Source organism: Ciconia boyciana, chromosome 1 (assembly GCF_034638445.1).
Source record: "Ciconia boyciana chromosome 1, ASM3463844v1, whole genome shotgun sequence".
Classification (NCBI taxonomy): domain Eukaryota; kingdom Metazoa; phylum Chordata; class Aves; order Ciconiiformes; family Ciconiidae; genus Ciconia; species Ciconia boyciana.
This window is the reverse complement of record NC_132934.1, coordinates 57,492,676-57,512,431: the sequence shown is the minus strand read 5'-3', so window position 1 is coordinate 57,512,431 and position 19,756 is coordinate 57,492,676. Positions and strand designations below refer to the sequence as shown.

General features: G+C 48.1%; 1 protein-coding gene across 1 annotated transcript in view; it reads left to right on the top strand.

Annotated features, from left to right (window-relative positions):
- Positions 1 to 19,756, top strand: part of CACNA1I (calcium voltage-gated channel subunit alpha1 I) — a 160,036-nt gene that overhangs the window by 136,647 nt on the left and 3,633 nt on the right. The window contains exons 20-34 of the mRNA XM_072846159.1: positions 83 to 267; positions 606 to 732; positions 1,840 to 1,965; positions 2,452 to 2,541; positions 3,534 to 3,726; positions 4,829 to 4,980; positions 6,674 to 6,783; positions 7,393 to 7,526; positions 8,288 to 8,358; positions 12,163 to 12,241; positions 12,811 to 12,932; positions 13,683 to 14,021; positions 14,642 to 14,788; positions 19,089 to 19,205; positions 19,587 to 19,755. Coding sequence (XP_072702260.1) covers positions 83 to 267; positions 606 to 732; positions 1,840 to 1,965; positions 2,452 to 2,541; positions 3,534 to 3,726; positions 4,829 to 4,980; positions 6,674 to 6,783; positions 7,393 to 7,526; positions 8,288 to 8,358; positions 12,163 to 12,241; positions 12,811 to 12,932; positions 13,683 to 14,021; positions 14,642 to 14,788; positions 19,089 to 19,205; positions 19,587 to 19,755 — 2,161 coding nt within the window. The remainder of the gene's footprint in view (positions 1 to 82; positions 268 to 605; positions 733 to 1,839; positions 1,966 to 2,451; positions 2,542 to 3,533; positions 3,727 to 4,828; positions 4,981 to 6,673; positions 6,784 to 7,392; positions 7,527 to 8,287; positions 8,359 to 12,162; positions 12,242 to 12,810; positions 12,933 to 13,682; positions 14,022 to 14,641; positions 14,789 to 19,088; positions 19,206 to 19,586; position 19,756) is intronic.

Below are 19,756 nucleotides of genomic sequence, written 5' to 3'. Positions count from 1 at the left end.
GTTCCCTCTCTCCACAGCTGCCCTCTACCAGGCAACATGGAGAGGAGCCATTTAATCCCCTCTCGTCTCCCCTCTCTTGCAGGTGGTCTCTCTAGGCCTGTATTTTGGGGATCAGGCTTATCTCCGCAGCAGCTGGAACATCTTGGATGGCTTCTTGGTCTTCGTGTCTCTCATTGACATTGTGGTCTCGGTGGCCTCTGCTGGTGGTGCCAAAATCCTGGGGGTGCTGCGAGTCCTCCGGCTGCTGCGCACCTTACGTCCCCTCCGGTCAGAGCCCCACCAAGCCCTGCTCGGCCCTCTCTTCCCACTGGGCCCCCCTAGGAAGGGTCCCAGAGTCAGATCCTGCTGTGCCAGGCAAAGTGTGGTCTTTGACAAGCCATAAGCCACAGGGAGGTTCCCCTTAGCCATATGGCTGTGAGCCTGGAGGTGCCTCATCAGAGAACAACCCATGGGACAGAAGAGGCTTTTTGGTCACAGGAGAGTGATCCCCACTGATGGGTCACTGCATAGGGAGAGCAGGGGTCCGCTGCTGCTGCAAATGCTTAGCTTAAGCCAAACATCCCTGCCCTGTCCTTCTGTCACCCCTCCCCTTCCTTCCCTTCCAGAGTCATCAGCCGAGCCCCTGGTCTGAAGCTGGTGGTGGAGACGCTCATTTCTTCCCTCAAGCCCATAGGAAACATTGTCCTCATCTGCTGCGCTTTCTTCATCATCTTTGGCATCCTGGGTGTGCAGGTAGGTTGTTACTGCCCATCAAACAGCCCCCGTTCCCCACCCCTACCATGGGCACCTGTACCCCCAGGTGCTACAACAGGCACAGGGAACCAAGCAGAGCAGGAGGGACAGGCAAGCCAGGAAATTTTCTGCACCTGCCCTCCTCCATGAGCTGTCTCCCACCATAATGTCCCTGCAGACTTTGGCAAGGACAGCCAGGTGTTCAGCGAGTGCAGGCGTTGCTGGATGTGCGAGACAGAAGTTAATGCTCACACCTGGCAGGAGCTGGATCAGGGTTTGGGTCAGCATTAGAGGGAGAGCCCAGGGCTGGCATAGCACAGGGCTTGCTGGGCACGTCCATGTCACACCACAAGGGCAAGCAGCTCACCGCCTGCTTGCACAAACCCTGCCTCCAGTCAGCTCTGTTTCTCCCCCTTGCTCTGAGCCCTAAATCCACCCACAACCTTCTTTTATTTTTTTATTTAATCCTCTTTATTTTCGGCTGTTGCATTGCAGAGGAGCAAGGGTGTGGGTGTTACTTCCATCTCAGGGAATGCGCTATACTTAGTCTGCTCTGATGCATCTGTACAAATGCACAATCCAGTGCCTTCCATATGGGGAAAGGAGCCCTGGGCAGAAGAGCCACAGCAGTGCAGTGCAGCTTTGCGAAAAAAAGTATCTGAGAAGCAGGGGATGTTTTTTCTGGTTCTTTACCCTCAGATGAGATCTTCTTTTCCCATCACCTCTCTCAGTAACTAGGAAGCAGGGAGGGGAGATTACTCTTGGGGACTGAATAGAAGATTTTTTTTCCTTTTGGGCCGGTGCCTCCAATTGCACCCAGAAAGGCTGCCCTAAGGGCTGTCAGATGGTAAGGGCTTACAGTGACTGCTGGCCTGGGGCGATGGAGGAGGCTGAAAAGCCAGGTGTGGGTTTACAAGGGTGGTCCTGGCTCCTTAGCAATGTTTGAGCCTGTGGTCTACATTGCTTTGGTGGTCCTCCCTACCTGTCATGCTCCACCTGGCTTGCAGCCCTGCAGCCCACCCACCATCTCAGGAGCTTCTGCACATCCCAGGGAGCATGGGGCACCCTGTGGGGAAAGGGGCTGATGGGGTCACTCCCCTCCTGCAGCTCTTCAAGGGCAAGTTCTACCACTGCCTGGGCGTTGACATCAGGAACATCACCAACCGGTCTGACTGCGTGGCTGCCAACTACAAGTGGGTGCACCACAAGTATAACTTCGACAACCTGGGACAGGTGAGTGTGCCCACAGCCCCTGCCTCTGACGGGAACCCAGCACAAGGTTTGTCTCCTCTTACATGTACCCCTCCCCAGGGCACAGATGCAGTGCCTGGAAAGCCTGATTCCTGGGCCAGAAGGGGCAGTTATTTGGCATGGGTATCCATGCAGAAGCTGTGTCACTAGTGGGTTGGTATCAGGATGATGCTTACAGGTTGCAGGGGAAAGAAAAGTGGTGGCAGCAGAGAGCTTGATTTTCTTTTTCCTCCTGCCACGAAGCAGATGTTCTTCATGACCTCTCTCCTCTGGTGGGTCTGGCTGCATGTGGCTTCCTGTCCCCCCCTCCCTCTCCTCCACGGGGGAAGGAGCAAGTTTTGATGTGTGCAGAAACACAGGCAGGAAGAGTATTTCAATGTGGTGTGTGTTAGAGCGTAAACCCACAATTTTTTTTCCCAGCCTGCCAGATGCACCTGCTCCACATCTGCTTTGCTTTGTATGTTGCAGGCTCTGATGTCCCTCTTTGTTCTGGCTTCCAAGGATGGCTGGGTCAATATTATGTATAATGGACTAGATGCTGTGGCTGTTGACCAGCAGGTACAAAGACTTCCTTGTGAAAGGACCTTTTTCACTTTCTTTGGACTAGTAAGGCAGAAGCATGCTTTAACATCCTGCTTCAGACACCTCCCTCAAACCAAGAATCCCTTCCAGGGCCCTTCTGAATCCTTTGCTCACCTAATTGCAAGGAGTCAGGGTCATGCCTGATCCATGCAGGGAGGTGCAGCTGTGGCTGTGCAGTGGGTGTCTGTAGTAATTCTCACCCTCTACTTGGTCTGGATCTCACAGCAGGCCTTTATCTATTTGTAATGATGGAGCAACAATGCCATGTGCCTTTCTGGACATGCTGGCTCTCTCCTGGCCCACCGATGGTTATTTTAATACCCTGTAAAGCAGGGACTGTTGGGCTGCTGCCCACTGCATCCCTATTCCTCTACTGCTAAGGCAATGACCTTGATAGTGTCCAGTGTAGGCATCTGCCATGGGATGCAGTACCACAGACTTGAACCTTGAGGATAATGCTCCATTTACCTCTGAACCTCCACACAAGGTGCACCACCATTGGCTTTGTAGGCTTTTTGTCAGTCGAAGTCAGGGCCTCCTTTCTCCCTGAGCCTGACTGACAATTCTGTTCTGGTCTCGTTGCTGTTTTGGTGGTGTCTGGATGTGGTTTCTACTTGCCCTTGAGCCAAAGGTGTTCCCGGTGCCTGGACCACCCATTTTACCACATACTGGTGTTGTACTCGACCTGCGTCTGGGGTTGTGCCTGAATTGTGGATGACTCTGTGCAGGCGGGCCCTTGCCCTTGACTCCCATCCGCTCCATCAATTGCCAGCTGATGCCGAAATCCAATCTGCCAATCACAAACTGCCTTGCCTGTAGCCCCAGCTCTTCCCAGCCCACTTCCCTGATTTCCATAACCCCTCCCCACCTCCCCAGCAGCCAATCACCATGGCAGGTCCCACCCCCATCATTTCCATACCACCGCACATCCAACGGATTGACCACCTCTGTTCTCCCCCCTCCTCCAGCCAGTGACCAACAACAACCCCTGGATGCTCCTCTACTTTATCTCCTTCCTCCTCATCGTCAGTTTCTTTGTGCTCAACATGTTCGTGGGGGTAGTGGTGGAGAACTTCCACAAGTGCCGGCAGCACCAGGAGGCTGAGGAGGCGCGCCGGCGGGAGGAGAAGCGCCTGCGCCGCCTGGAGAAGAAGCGAAGGAGTAAGACACAGCCTAAGTGTTTGGTCGGTTCGTAGGCCAAGGTTTTCTGAGAAAAACCTTCTCCTCTTCTTTTTCTTTCCCGACGGACCAGTCTCCAAAATGCATCGCTTGTGGCCGCGCTCTCAGCCTTCCTCCCCATGCCACTGCCGTGTCGCTATGCACCTCACTGGGGCAGTCTGGGGAAGAGGGGTGGCTGATGAGGTCTGCTGGGACTTCAGGGAAGCTGATGGGGTTTTAGCACCCTGCCCCTCAGGAGATAATGTGTACCAAAAATACTCCTGTGCATGATGTGCTGGCGTGCACTGTCGACACAGGACGCACATGCATTGGTACACCTCCTGGGCTTGGGATAGTCCCACCTGGGCTTCCTGCAACCGAGCTGATGTTTGGGGGAAGACCTGGACAGACCATCTTTTGTGTTTAAACCCACATTTAAAGAAGAGGGAGGGGAAAAAAAAGAGGAAGACCCCTGTGTTTTGTTCCTGGCTCTTTCCATCAATGTTGCAGTGTCACTCCTTGGGGTCCTAGACCCTCTGTGGTGAAGCAAGCCCTCTTCCTGGTGTTTCCGTCCTCTTCTGTATTACCTTCAGACAAAAATTGCAAAAGCATACTTGCCCCTGGAAATCATCCCTACTACCCTAGACTGATGGTTTTCTTCCATTCACAGCCTGTGGGCATGCTTTCCCTTCCTCTGCTCCAGTTTTTCCCCTCTCTCCTGTGACACCCTGGGGCCTCTCCTGGAACCATCTGCTCCCTTTTATCATTTGTGATCTTAATTTGACGAGGCATGAAATGCTGATTTAGCACCATTCCCACAAACATAGACTAACAGATTTTCTTTCTAGCATTCCTTTCCTTGTCTTTTTTTCTACTTATTTTTCCCCCACTTCTACTTTCCTCTTTTTTGCATTTTTTTCCTCCTTCCTGTGTCCCCTGTCTTTTACCTATCCTTTTCTGTTCTTTCTCTCTCCCACGTTAATTCCCTTTTCTTTCAACACCTATCACCACTCTTACGCCTGCTCCCTCCTCAGTGTTTCTTACCCATTTCTCTCTTTCTTCCAATTTCTTCCTAACCTTGCCCATCTCCCTCTTTCCACTGAAGAGGCGCAGCGTTTGCCGTACTATGCTACCTACTGCCCCATACGCCTCCTTATTCATTCGGTCTGCACCAGCCACTATCTGGACATCTTCATCACTTTCATCATCTGCCTCAACGTGGTCACTATGTCCTTGGAGCACTACAACCAACCTGTGGTGAGTGAGATCATGGAGATAAGCCCTGCCTCTAGTCATTATGTTATTTTGCTACAGCCCTCTGATGACCACTGCCCACCAGCATAGGTAGGACACTTGAGTGTCTCTAAAAAATACTGTTAAAGTGTTGTAAGAGTTAATGTAGTAGGCAAAGTTATGTGAAGAGTTTCGTATGTATCCAGAAAGGTAGCCCCTACTCAGGCACTTGTTATCCATTAAAATCAATAGAAAGACAGCAACTAAGCAAGAGTTGGGCCCCTAGAAAGCATGGTGCAATTAAGTCTCTGTGCTTTATATTATTAAGTGGATATGTGGGTCACCCAAATTTAGCTGCCTGGTCTGCTTTGTATGTTCCCCTGCATCCTAACAGGAGGAGTGATGGAAGCAGCAGTGTCCTGGGAGCTTCAGGCTTTGCATCAGATTTCCAAATGTCAGTCCAATTCCCCCGCCATATGGCTGAGAGGACAAGAGTGGCTGTTATGTGTCATGGGATGGGATGTCTTTACTGAGCCACCTTTTCCATAAGAGAAGCTGCAGGGCCAAAGAACTGAGCAGAGCCTCTCTCAGCTGCAGGGATGATTCCCAGTAAAGGGCCTTGAAGGCCAAATAAGTTTTATACTTTGTCTGGGGAAGACCATGTACCTCTCAGTGTTCCTGGCAAAGCTCTAGATGCTTTGACAGAAAAAATGTATGCTGCACATATCAAAGGAGCTTTCTACTTCCATATGGAGACAAAGCATTCATCATGACATCGGCCTGGTGGCATTTCAGTTTTCTCTTCAGGAGACCCTTGGTTTAGGTGACAGCTCTGGTGTCTGAGCAGATGCTGTCCAAGGTAGCTCAGGCTTTAATCAGGAACTGAATCTGTCCGTCCTCATTCAAATCCACTGCCAGGCTCCTCTGTTTCTTGCCCATCTTGCCCAACTGCCCAGCTTTGATCCTGCCCTTGATGGTGCCCATTTTTACTCTGCAGGAACTCTCAACCTTTATCTGTTGTCATCCTCACGTCAGGCCTTTGTTCCTGAACGAGTCCTTCCTCTTCCTTACTCCTCAGCTCCTTCCCCTGGAGCGCAGGTCCAGCCATGCCAGCCTGCTGTCAGGCTCTGCTAAAGAATCTTGCCAAAGGGCTTCGAACCCTTCCGGTACAAAGTGCCACCAAATGCTGCCCACTGCTCACATCGGTCCTTGGTGGTGGAGAAGGGGCAGCACATAAAAGAACCAGAAGCCCAACAGCTAAGAGGCATGACATATGCCTGCCCCAGACCAAGGCACAGAAGGGTTTCCTCCCATCAGAGATGACATGTATCCACAACTGGAGTAACCTTCATGCCCCACTCCTGGTTGATAGCTATCCCAGTGCCATTAACACAGTGGCATCCAGGTGGCATGGGCTACTGGCAGAAGAGGAGGCTGATGGTACTTGGTGGATTCTCTTTGCAATGGTCTCCTCCTCCCCATTATGCTGAGCAGTACAGGAGAAAGGAGCAATAACCAATCCTGAGAACAACATGGGGCAGAGGGGCTAGCTGCTGGTTGCCCTTAGTAGACAGCCTCCACATTCAAGTAGGCAGGAGGCATGGGGCAGCTTCCCCACCTCCCAGTGAATTCCTGGCACTCAGGAGAGTCCCCCCCACAGGTTATGTGCTTGATGTTGCTTTTGCCTCAATGCTTTACCCTCTCTTTCTGCTGGCAGTCTCTGGAGACCGCCCTCAAGTACTGCAACTACCTGTTCACCACCGTCTTTGTGTTGGAGGCAGTCCTCAAGCTGGTGGCATTTGGTTTGCGGCGATTCTTCAAAGACAGGTGAGCAGAGGGTTATGTCAACCGTGGCTGTGGGACAACTGGATTTGGGGTGGAGGTTTTGAGGATGGATCCCTATCTGGCATGTGAGGTGGTAGCAGAGTGCCCTGACTGCCTCCCAGTTCAGCACAAGCATGGACCTAGCCTCAGCCCGCATGAGCTGCAAGGCCTAGGCAATAGTAAGAGTTGTCCAAAAACTGCCTCTTGGTTGGCATCTGCTGGTTAGGCTAGAAAGCAAAGGAGATGGGGTTAGAGAGCGCCATTTTTTTCCTGCCCTTGAGGCAAACTGGGAGCATGCTGAAGCAGAACGTATATAATGAAGTTGATTTGAGGTAGTAAGGCTGTAAGAAGCTGAGCCCATTAGTCAAAGCCTAGCACCATAGTAACACAGCTCCATGCTTTCAGATCAGGCTGGCTTGCCTCTGGCTGCTCAGGGTGTGTGCAAAGTGAATCTCTGTTTGTCTGCAAAAGCCCATATAGGGTGACTCAGAGTGGGGCCTTGAATTCATACATAAAGAACTATGTAGGTCAAAGTGGAGACAATTCACTTTCTTTTTCAGGGAAATGGAAAAACTCCATCTTCCTTTATTCCCTTTAATTTTTCTTTTTAAGGTGGAACCAGCTAGATCTGGCCATTGTGCTGCTGTCTGTCATGGGCATCACATTGGAAGAGATTGAAATCAATGCTGCTCTCCCAATTAACCCAACTATCATCCGGATCATGAGGGTGCTGCGCATCGCCCGGGGTGAGAGAGACACTGGCCAGAGACAGGGGTGTAGGTGGCCATGGAGTGTGACTTGGTGCCATGACTCATTGAGCAGTGGCTGTAGAGTCATGGTCTCCCCCTATCTCTATCCCTGGGAGGGAGGCAGGGGATGTGACAGAGGACAGCCTAGAGGCTAAGGCTTTTTGGCTTCCTTAAGCCAGGAATTTAGATGTAGTGGTTTTAACAGGAGGTGAAGGACCAGGAGGGTGAGCAGATCATGCGAGAGCTGAACCTTCCCTGTTATTCTTTTATGGGGCAAGTGTGGCAGTGGTGTTTGGAGAAGGGGCCACCAAGTAGGTTGAAGTTTGCACAGGGAGTAGACTGAATCTTCCTAGTGGTGGCCAAGATATGCTAAGTTGCCTTAACAGATGGTGGCTGGAGGAAGAAAATGTGATGGAATTAAAAATCAGAGCAGAGAGAGAATTGTGATACACAATGCTGGGAGAAAGACAGCTCTTGGCCAGACAGTCTGGGTGAAGCAGAAGAAGCCCGATAGGCATGGGTGGCAGAAACAGAGTATTTAGTAAGAAGGAAATGCACTGGAGGATAAGGAACCACTGGGGTTGTACAGACAAAAGAAGTGAGCAAAGGGAGAAGGGGGCCAAGAGGGACAATACAGTTTTTCTAGTGCGAGGGGAGACAGGACATCTGTCTTGTGCTACTGCCATTAGTAAGTCACACAGAGGATGGACCTTCTGAGCTCAGTCTGAGTGACACTTCTCTTGTGCTTGTTGTGGCAGTTCTGAAGCTACTGAAGATGGCCACAGGAATGCGAGCACTGCTGGATACAGTTGTTCAAGCCCTGCCCCAGGTAAAACAGACCAGCTGCCCCAAAGACTCTCCTTTTATCATAGAATCATAGAATCATAGAATAGTTTGGATTGGAAGGGACCTTTAAGTGTCATCTAGTCCAACTCCCCTGCCATGCACCCTTTTTCCAAAGGGTTGATTCTTGTGGAGTCTCAGAGGTGGTCTCTACTGTGTTGTACAGGCAACGGCCTGAAGGTGATGTCCAAGTTTTCATGTCAGTCATGGGGGTACAGCTCTCCTCAGATAGGTGTTGTCCAGGTTATCATGTCAATCACGGGGGTACAGCTCACCTCATGTCTCTGTTCTCCAGTGGGTGAATGAAAGAAGGTTTGATTCTTGGATAAGGGCAGATTTCTTCCCATCATGTCTAGCTAGTGTCTACCACTTGCAGCTAGTCCCCAGCTCCTCTCTCCCCTCTCCACAAGACGTGGAGAGTGACTGGCAGCCATTTCAGGAGGAAAGGAGGTCTTTGCATCTCTGCCTCTCTCACCCTTCCCCACATGCACCCCCTTTTCCCCTCCTCTTTTTCATTCACACTCCTGTCACTCCTTTTCTTAGCCAGTGCCTCCCCCTTCCTACTTTCTTTTCTTCCTTTCTCCTCCTGGATCCCTTTGTGTTTCTGAGCCTCTCATGTATGAGAAACAGTGACGTGCTCTGTTGTGGCTCACGCAGCCGGCAGTTAAGTGTCTACTGCAAGACAGCTAGACAGAAGGATTTCATGAGCTGTGAGCGGCAGCTGTTCCCGAATGAGATGCTGACACGATGCTTTACACAGGCTTGAAGCTCACTGTGAGGATCCTCCGTGATGGATGAGCAGCCAGGGAGACTGGTCCCCTTCCTTTTGGATCCTCCAGAGAGAATTGTTAAGCAAGGAGTAATGGCATCAAGTGGCTGTACTGATCATACATCAGACCATTCCCCTGGCAGGCCCCAAGCAGGCAGCTATCTTATATGATATCAAAATGCATGGGCATTTGTCAGTTGATTTATCAGCTAATGTGCCAGTCTCAGTGAGTGATGCAGAGCTGAGAATCAATCTGAAAACAGCATGAGTAGTTACCCAAGGAGTTTACTTCTGATGTTGGTGACAATAAATGTCAATCTGAATTAGAGGAATCTCGTGACACAAAAGTGAGGGGGAAACAGTGTGATCTTTCCTGGATCCTGTGCTCTGTCTGATCTCTCATGCTTTTCATTATACAATAATAATTTTTATTTTTGTCTAATAATAACAATATAATTCATATATAGGATATTTAATAATATTGCCATCCGGGATAGTTGGGGGCTGACATACAATGGACAATGGAAGGAACAGGAGATTAAGGGTGTTCTTACAGCAGGCAGCTTTGGGCCAGTAATGTTTGTTAGTTCTGGCTCCGCTGCCCCAGGCTGGCTCAGTGCAGCTTCTTTGCACGTTGCTCTTTTCCATTCCAGGATCTACAACAGCTGATTTGCTCAGGCGAGGATCTGGAATGGAGCAGGTCTCCAGATCCAGCGTCTGCATGTCTGTGGCGTGTTTATTCTGCAACCCAAATAAATGCAACACACAGATATTAAGAACTGGCTGAAGCCATATCCAGAAGCCCTCAGTAAGAGGACTCCAGTATATTTGCACTTAAATGGTGACACTCAACTTCTACCCTCAAAATATAAAGAATAAATAGGAGAGGAGGAAATGTTCATATCCCTGTCGTGTAGATGGATAAACTGAGTCATCAGGCAGTTAAGTGTTTTGCTCAGGATAACAAAAGGTACAGCTGGGACCTCAATTCAAGACTCTGAGCCCTGCTGTCTGGTCCTAGCCACAAACCACAAGTATATTCTTCCATACTTTATACATTCTGGCTTTTCTCTCTCACATTCACCTACAGCTCCTTTGCTAACCAATGTGATAAGTCAGGTCTTTTGGAGGTCATTAATATCTGCCACAAAACCCTCACAAGCAGATGTCTAAAGGTCTGGCCTCTAGGTATTTCCTAGAAGGTAATAACAAGTAGTGCTTAATCCTTGCAGCATCAAAGCCTATGATCAATCCATTTCCTACTGATTGGCTTTTGCTTCCTTCTGTAATGGGTTGGCTTCATTTAATAAAGTTATATAACAGAGGGATCAAAAATCACTCCATTGTTAAAGTTGTGTAAAAATCTGCACTTAAAGCAAGGCTAAAAAACTCCAGTTTCACTGTTAAAAGATTGAGTTTAGTCTCCATATTTTATACACTGAGTCTTCGGGGGACAATTGAATTATCTGTAATATTATTCTCCAAGATTTATTGGCTTTGCCAAAAGAAGCAGTTTAAAATAAGCTGTCCTTTCCCTTGCGCTTTTTCTTCCTCTCGACCTTTCTCTTTATGTTCCTAGAGCACAGACTCACATCAGGGATTTTGGCTTGCTAATGGCATATAAGGCGTCTCCAGTTGTCCTGTTTCAATTCCCTTCCTGTCTTTGTTACACTGCAACAATTTTTAATAGTGAATAGAGCTTTAATTTTAAAGAGCCCTTTGGAAATTTCGCCCTTAGCTACGTTTTATTAACTTCTTTTTCTTAATGCCCTGTAGACAAAGACCCAGAGGTTTGTGTTCAGAGCATTTACTATGGTGTCCAATTTAGTCATCAGAAATAATTCCTTCCACTGAGTATGTGTAGGGTCCCAGGATCTGGCAGCCCAGGGGAGTGGGTGGGCTGAATCATTCATTTCTCTCCTGAATTTGGATGGCACAGCAGTTGCAATGACTAAATTAGATTCCTGAAGTGGATGATCCTAACAAAGGCCCAGTGACCACATGCATTCAGACCAGACACTGTTCAGTTTTTCAAAAACACCCATGTACCAGTTAGGTTTTCCCTGCCTTCTCTTGCTCCACCAACAGTGTGCTAACTGTTACTGGCATTTTCTGCTACTGCTCAGCCTACCTCTTCCAAAACCCTCTCCTGCTCCTCACATATAACCCGGCTGCCCCACGTGCTGGGAGGCAGGAGATTCAGAGGCAAGCAGTGATTTGGGAGAGTGAGAACTTGGGGGCAGTGCCCATGTTGCTGGTGGCACTGCTGCCTTTGTGCACCACGAAGCAGCAATCCTTGCATTGGGGGGTTTCCAAACAGCAGCTGATGGAGGCCCAGAAATCAGGCTTTGACCTATTATTCACAAGATGAAAAGGAAGCTCTGCTTCCCCTCTTGGCTCCTTCATAGTCTCCTCTCTTCTCCTCCTCCTCTCCACACATTTCAAGAGGGCCACTTTACCCTTCTTCCTTCCCGCCTGCCTACTCCCTCCACAAGCCCTGCTGTAACCTCCACATGTGGCTGGTGCTTTGCCCCACCATACTCTGCCTGGTTCATAGCAGGAGCTGGTGTACCTGTGTCCCTGTCTTTTTGGAGCACCGCTATTACGCTCTTCACATAAGCATAGCTTCAAGGGACTTGGGCATTTTGGTGGGGCATGTAGCACTGCAGGACGTGTCTCTATGCTGTAATCCATAGCTTGTCCTTCACCCAGCCAAACTGGCTTCACCTTCTGCGCCCCTGCTCCCATGTGCTTGTCTTCACCTGGCCCAGAAAGTGCGCGCTTCAGTCAGCCCTGGCCAGAGCTTGTGCTGGAGTGGAGGCAACTCGGAAAAGAGCATCCTTCAAATCAAGTTGCAACTAGTGCCATCACTGATGATTTCCCAAGTGTTGAGCAGTTGTTTGCTTGCGTTTGTACACTGGGAATTTGCTGCTGTTCTCTTCAGGCTTTGAAAGACAGAAACGCTTGCCTGTACAGATTAAATAGGCTTTGGGGTAGGCTGACCATGCTGTTTGCTTTCAGGTGGGAAACCTTGGACTGCTTTTCATGCTCCTCTTTTTCATCTACGCTGCTCTAGGAGTGGAGCTCTTTGGAAAACTGGGTAAGTCTCAAGGAGACCATGCTCCAGTGTGAGCTACAGACCTGCTGGGAAGCTAAGGTTTCTCAAAATCAGTGCTCATTCAATAAAGGGACCGAATTACTTGGTGGCCTTTACTGTCCCTTATGCGTAATTGAGATAAGAGGAATTTCCCTCTAAATTGTTATTGTCCTAACAGCCTAATAAAATAAAAGCAGTGTCTGGTTTCTCTTTCATTCTTAAATTTTTGCTTTTTCTCCACTGCCTACCTTGATATTGCCTTCAAGATTACAGGAAAAACTCAGGGGAAGGCTTATTGCCATGGAATATTGATCAAGAAGAAAGGCAGCACAACAACATGTTGGGAGGATCCCTCTGAGCAACTGAGTTACACTGCCTGATATCCCAGGGCTGGGCCATCAGGGATTTTTCTGTATTGCTGGGCAACAGCCAACTGTTGGGCAGGGTGCTGAGGCCATTACCTGAGGTCTCCAGGCTGTGAGAAGCCTGAAGTCCCCTTCCCCAGTTCCTGCTGTTGATCTCGGGGCCAGCAGTGTGTCTTCTACTGATAGCTGCGATCCCCTTCTTTTCAGTATGCAATGATGAGAACCCCTGCGAGGGCATGAGCCGCCACGCCACCTTTGAGAACTTCGGGATGGCCTTCCTCACACTCTTCCAGGTGTCCACGGGTGACAACTGGAATGGGATCATGAAGGTAACTGGGCCTCAGGGGCGTGGATGTCCTTATTGTGGGGAAGGAGAAATTCTGATGTGTGCTCTGTTCACCAGTGCTTGGGCTAGAAAAGGGGAGGAGTGCAGGAGCTGAGTTGCTAGATAAGGTCCCTGCTTGGGCCAGAATCTCCCTCCCCACCATGGTAACTCAGACCTTGGGCTTATCTAGTCCTACAGACATCTGTCTGAGAAGAGCACAGATTGTCCTTGGGAGGAACAAGAAGACTGTCGAGGCTAAGAGGGAATATCTACTGTCATAAGGCCTGTTATCAAAGCTGAATGTAGGTGTGCTGGACATGGCACCCATCTGCAGAGCTACCAGGGCAATAAAAATAAATAGTTCCTTCCCTCAAAGGACAGGGAGAGAGGAAAGTTCTTTGAACACATATGGTGCTTTTGAGTCCGGACGGGAGAAGGCAGTACCAGACTGCTCAGTTTTGTTCTTGCTCACATGTGCGTGGCTACAGTGGCAGCAAGATGTGATGGTCTGGAAGTAGTTTGCTCTGTACACCTTTGGACGTATTTGCTCTGAAGCAGAGAGCACATGATCAGATAGTGTCCTTGATTCTTTGAGGACCTCACAATCCCAGAGGATGTAGGGTGATAGAAATGTTTGCCCTGTTCTTTCCATTGGCATCAGTGTTTTTTGACAGAAAGAGCAGCCAAGCTTGTATTCTTACTTTAGTCCTTCCTTCCTTCCATCATTCCCTCTCAAACCCAACTTCCCCTCAAGGATACCTTACGTGACTGCAGCCACGATGACCGGAGCTGCCTCAGCAACCTGCAGTTCATCTCCCCACTGTACTTTGTCAGCTTTGTGCTCACAGCCCAGTTTGTCCTCATCAATGTGGTGGTAGCTGTGCTCATGAAACATCTTGACGACAGCAACAAGGAGGCCCAGGAGGATGCAGAGATGGATGCTGAGATTGAGCTGGAAATTGCACATGGGCTGTGCTCCCGCAAGTCAGGCTCCCCAAATTCAGGACAAGGAAAAGGAGCAGGAACAGGAGAAGGTGCTGGGAGAACAGATCCTGAAGGACGTCTGTGCATGAGATGTTACTCTCCAGCACAGGTGAGTACACCTTTGAGCTTACCAACCAGACTGCAGCAAGTAGCTGTGGGAAGAAGCTGGGCAGCCTAGAGGGCTTAGCTGTAGCAGATAGATTCTTCCACCTCAGGGTGAAAGGTTTGCTTTCAGTGGTAGACTTTTGAGTTGGTAGCATTGTGTGGGGACAAGGCTGTGATAGGAGTGGGTCCTGTTCATTGTCATCATGGTGTAGGAACCTGAGGGCCAGCAGAGGAGGGATGGAGCAGATCAGCTAAAGGTGTGTTAGGAGCAAATTTGAGAGCGGAGCTCAGGAGAACAGAGCAAGGGAAATGGCAGATCAAGAGTGAGACACTCCAGCAGAGCTGGAAGGGAGGCGTGAGCAGTGCCGCGGTGCACTGACAATGAGTGAAGACAGTCCCTGTTCCTTTTTTTTTTTTTTTTTGCATTGAACTCTGGCACCTTTACACACCCTAAGGAGCAAATGCTCCCCCAGTGACCCCCATGCAGGTACCTGCAGAACAAGATGCTGCTCCAGATCAGTCAGGGTGGAGAGCCCAGCCCCAAATTCACATGAAACTTTGAAGCAAAAAACTCGGCATTCTTAAAATGATCTCTCCCATCCTCCCCCCTTTCTTGTCCCCTAGGAGAACTTATGGCTGGACAGTGTCTCTTTAATTATTAAGGACTCCTTCGACGGGGAGTTAATGATCATCGATAACCTATCGGGCTCCGTCTTCCATCATTACTCCTCGCCGGCCATGCGCGAGAAGTGTAACCATGACAAGCAAGAGGTAACCTGCGTACGAGGATGCGTGAGGGGACTCTCCCCCCAAGACCTGCACACCCACACCCACATGCCCGCAGGTCGTCCGATGTGTGCTCCTGGCTGTAGATTGTGTAGACAGAGAGCTTGTTGACCTGTGTTTGTCATCTGTCATGCACTGCTGATGCTGCCTCTAGTACAGGCCTGCCCTCCTTAGCCACGGGGGGATGTTTGAGGTGGTGGAAAGGTGAGATGTGCCAGGACACAGGTCAGGAGGCACTGAATGAGCTGTAGAGAAATGACTGTGAAGGCATCCTGGCAGCTCTTGTTGTGTTCAGTTCTGCAAGAAAAGCAGAGGTTCAAGCTCATGTTGTATGGAGGACTCAAAGGATCTCACCCCAATGACAGCATTCAGGAACAATCCAGTGGGAGATTTAAGCATGTGTTTTGTCTTCATTTTAAGCATGTGCTTGCTTATTCCCTGTTGAGGTCAATGAATTAAGCACATGCTTAAATGCCTTGTTGAATGGAGTCACCGTCTGTGAGCAAGGATTGGTTTGTGGTGAAAAACGGCTCATTAGTTTGAGCAAAAACTAAATAAAAATGGGCCCACTGAGAAAGTTTGAGAGTCTCTTTTCTGATGTAGAACCTGTTAGCTGACAAATGGGTTGTTGCTAAGAGGAGGACACCAAATGGCTTAGACTTGTGCTTCTAAAGCTAGTAGTCACTTTGGAAAACTACTTCCTAAGCAATTAGTCTTTTCATGTTGTGAAACTTCAGGAGTAAAGTAGCCTGGGAGAAGTTAGGTGAGTAGCAGAATTAATTTTGTTTCTGAAATAATTTTATTGTATTTAAGTGTTATGATCGTGGTCAGACTTGTGACAGTAGCTTGGCTCATCTGTCAATACGTCAGGACATCAGTGGCAATCTTCACCATCTCCTTCCCCATAACTAACTTCATGTGTTGCTATTGCTTATAAAGAAACCAGGAAACTTGGGAAGAGAGCTCTCATTGGCAGATTACTCTATCCATGTTTGAAGAAAACAATATTATGTTTGGCTTCAGACACCTAGTTCTGATGTTTTAATTTTTTTCAGCCTTTCAGCTATCTGCTTGTCCCCATAGCTTCCTTTGAAAGTATCAGAATACGAACATTGCTGTAGTTCACTGCTGTGAAGTATTGCAACACTTCACAAATGGTTGCTGCGTTAATGCAGCCAAATAACTAGTTTTCAATTAACTGCGATTTCCACTGCTTTATATAAGTCCTTATATTCAGCAGTTGGTGCTCAGCCTTCTCAGAAAATCAGGTCTTCTAAGGCATTCCAGAATGATTACCCCGAAATTAAGTCATTTGCAGCTAGTTTGCTGCATTTGAAAACCTTCCAGATAGTCTTCAGTATCCTGCCTAGGAATGAAGACAACAACAACAGATTTTCTTACCTTCCCAGAAAGGAAACCAGACAGCAAAATCTTCAAGTGCAACCCACAGCCACAGCAAAGAGTTTAACAGAATAATCACAACCAAAGAATTATTCTTAGATCATATTTTCTAATGGCTGTTATAGAGCCATAAATTATTTTTCAAATTTGATATTTCAATACATCTGAAGTGTGGAATTGAAAAGAAATTAGCTATATCTGCAGGAATAACGTTAGTAGTAAAATGTGGATATTTTATTTCCGATAATATGAATCAAAACTACAGCTCAGGATTTTAAGTCACAGTTGATCATGACCTTCTCTTCATATTTCATAGTATAAAAAAGAATCGAGGAAACTCCAACAAGAAATCACTACATGGAGTCACAGCTAGGATTGTCCCAGCACTAACACCAGCAATGCCCATGGTCATTAATAAATTAGAGTGTACTCTGGTACATCAACATATCTGAATGTGCATTGTACACACAGACAGAATTGTACTATCTCAGAAGCAATCAACAGCAAGTTATATAGGCAAAACAGTTTTTAGCTAGTCCTGTTCAATACATGTGTGTTCGAACAAAATAGTATGCTTGCTGTCCACTGAATCACCCTTAACTCTGCCCTTGTGAAAAAAATCACACATTAGCCAAAAAATTCACTCCCATTTTGTTTGTAGTTTAATCCATCAAGATGCTGAGCACAGTGGATGGGCACAACACTTAAACATTTAAAAAACTTAAGTTATTAATATGTGCTAAGCTTTTTGTTGCATTGAGTAGAAGGGCTCAGCGTCTTTCCCAGTTAAGCTGCTGGCATCTTATTTTCAAACCAATTATTTGTACAATTAAGGCTTTTTGTAATCATGGCTCTGTTTTTAAAGATATGTTATATCTGCAACTAGTTATATTCTAAGGGATATGTGTGTATGGTTCAGTGTCTCAGGCTGATGTCCCTGGCAGTTTTCATGGGTTGTGCTCTTAGTGAACAGCCCCTTCTCCCCCCACTGCAATTTTTAAAATTTTTTTGTTCCTCATCTTTAGTCAGAAGATTTTTAAATATTCTGCAGTAATGGAAGCTGTAAGAACGAAACATCTTTTTTTCATGCTGCTAACCTCTTCTCTTGCCATTGCTATCCTTTCAGTCTTGGGCTGGTTGACAGACATCTGTGTATTGGTGGCTGATAGTGTGTTTAGCCAGTGGCAGGAGTTTGCCAGTGAGCAGTGGTGGACTGTGTTTCCACACGTGCAGTTTATCTATTCATGACTTTGTTGATTATGGTTTTTTGTGTCGATCCCAGGGTGGCCAGAATTTGTGAGCAAGCGGTTCAGTGAAAAACAGACTATTCTGGCTTTTGTTGAAACCCTTTTTATGGATGGAGAAGGTAGTCGCAGATGTTATCACATTTCATGCTCGCGTCTCTACAAGCACAGCTGTAAGGCTGTTCTGGTGTAACAAGCACTTAGGCGAGTAATGGATGAGTATGCACATTAAGTGGGACTGAATGAAGACTGTGTTTCTCTACACAAGTAGTTGCTGACTGGTGGCTGTGTAGCGTGCTTGACATAACTTCATTGTGGGTTCTCTGGTGCGTCTGCACCCTGAGTAGCAGTTGTTGGTTTTGGGCTCTCTTCATGGTTGAACGGCACCATGTTCCTGTGTCAGAATAATATCCCAAATAAGGAAGTCATTTGTGCCCTTTATTTAAATCCAGCTCTGATTTTCTGTCCTGTTTATTCAAAGTGCATTATCCCTTGGATGGAGACCTCTTCCAGTCTCTGGCATTGGCACAAGCCACTAAACTCCCAGCTCGAAGGAGTCATCTCTCCAAATGTTCCACCTGCTTTTATAGCACAAAAGCTGTACCTGCCTCTTGCAAACACAAACACAGGGGAAGACAAGATAAATGGCCAGGAAGCAAGCTGTCCTGACTGAGACAACCCAGAATATAGCTCTCAAGAGTCAGGTGCTGGTGGTGGGAACTGGTGGGACTCTAGAGAGCAGCGATGGAAAGCCAAGCACAGGAGGGACAGAGCAGCTGCTTAGGCTACTAGAAAAAGGAGATGCTTTTCAGGCATTGTGGGAAAGAGATGTCAGGCAGAGGGGAATTGAAAGCTTGGAGGAAAGAGGATGGGAGAGGGGCACATGTGGTATGAAACAGGCCAAAAGATGAAGCAAGGTCAGGCATGGGACTGGAGTGGAGCGGAGGCTCAAGGATGAGAAAGATGCAGTGGTCAGACTTGGTTTCAGAAAGCAAGAGAGCACAAGTATGGGTGGGTGGAAGGGGTGAGTTTAGGGATGGAGAGCAGGATGGGAGATGGTGTTAGCTGAGGTCTTGGGTAGGTTAGAGGTGAGGGGAAAGGGAAGACACAGGGAAGCTGGAGGGAAACAGGGTGTCAGTGATGAAGGTAAGAGAATATGAAAAGCATGATACTGGCATGAACTGTAAGAGGCATGACTATTCCTGGAATGAAAGCACCTTCACGTTTAAGCAGGGCTGTCTGTGGCGCCTTCAGAGAGAGGGGTCCACTCCTCATCCCTCAGCAGAGCAGACTGCCTTGTCACCAGCCTGAGGGAGCCCTCTCCCCGCCTGGCTTTACTTGCAGGGCCTTGTGCCAGCTGTATCACTGGGACAGATTCAGGACTCCTTCCTCCAATTCTGGCACTAGAGGAGCATGGACTGGCGGTGGGCTGCTTGCAGATGATATGTTCAACCTTCCTTAAAAAGTGGATTCTCCTGCCTAGCCCATGTCTGGGTTAGGCAGTACCTGATGTATCCAAGGAATATAACCTAAAATTGATCTCGGGTCTACAGGCTTTCACTTATCCACCATAAACAGTATGACTGCTTGAAATGTGGATGCCAGGCATGACCTGTGACAGCTCCTTTCCCTTCCTGCAGGTCCAGCTGGCCGAAATGGAAGCATTATCCCTCAACTCAGACAAGTCCTCTTCCATCCTTCTAGGAGATGAGTCAGACAATCGCAGCACTTCTCAGCTGAGTCCTAAGGAGATCAAGGTTAGCCTCAGGCGGTCATGGGCATGTTGCTCCATGCGCTGTATTTCTGCCCCTGCTCATGTGAAGTGCTCTGTATTCATCCAAGTGTCCCTGCTGAGGAATATAAATTCTGGTCACTTTTCAAGAGCTTCTCCATAGAGGGATATCATGGAGAAGGATTTGAGGATAAAAAAGGGATGTATGTTTTTGAAAGTTCTCTTCACTACTGTCAGTAACTTCCTCTGAATGAGCCTAAATTTAGGGGATTTGGGCTGGAGACCTGAGCATCTCTTAGTTAGCTTGAAGGTATCTTCAGAATCAGCCCTCTTGAGGCTTTGACAAGTCTGCTCTGTCACCTGCCATTAAATTTCATAAGGCTTTGTCCTCACTTATTTTTTCCAGCAGGATGGCCAGGACAGCCCCGACTCCAATGGGGTAGGAGATCTGGGGGAATGCCTGCTCCCAATATCCAGTGCAGATGGCTCTACAAACCCAGACAGTTACCTGTGCGAAATGGAGAAAACTCCTTTCAATTCAGTCCAGTCTTGGCTAAAGCACGAAAGTACCAAAGG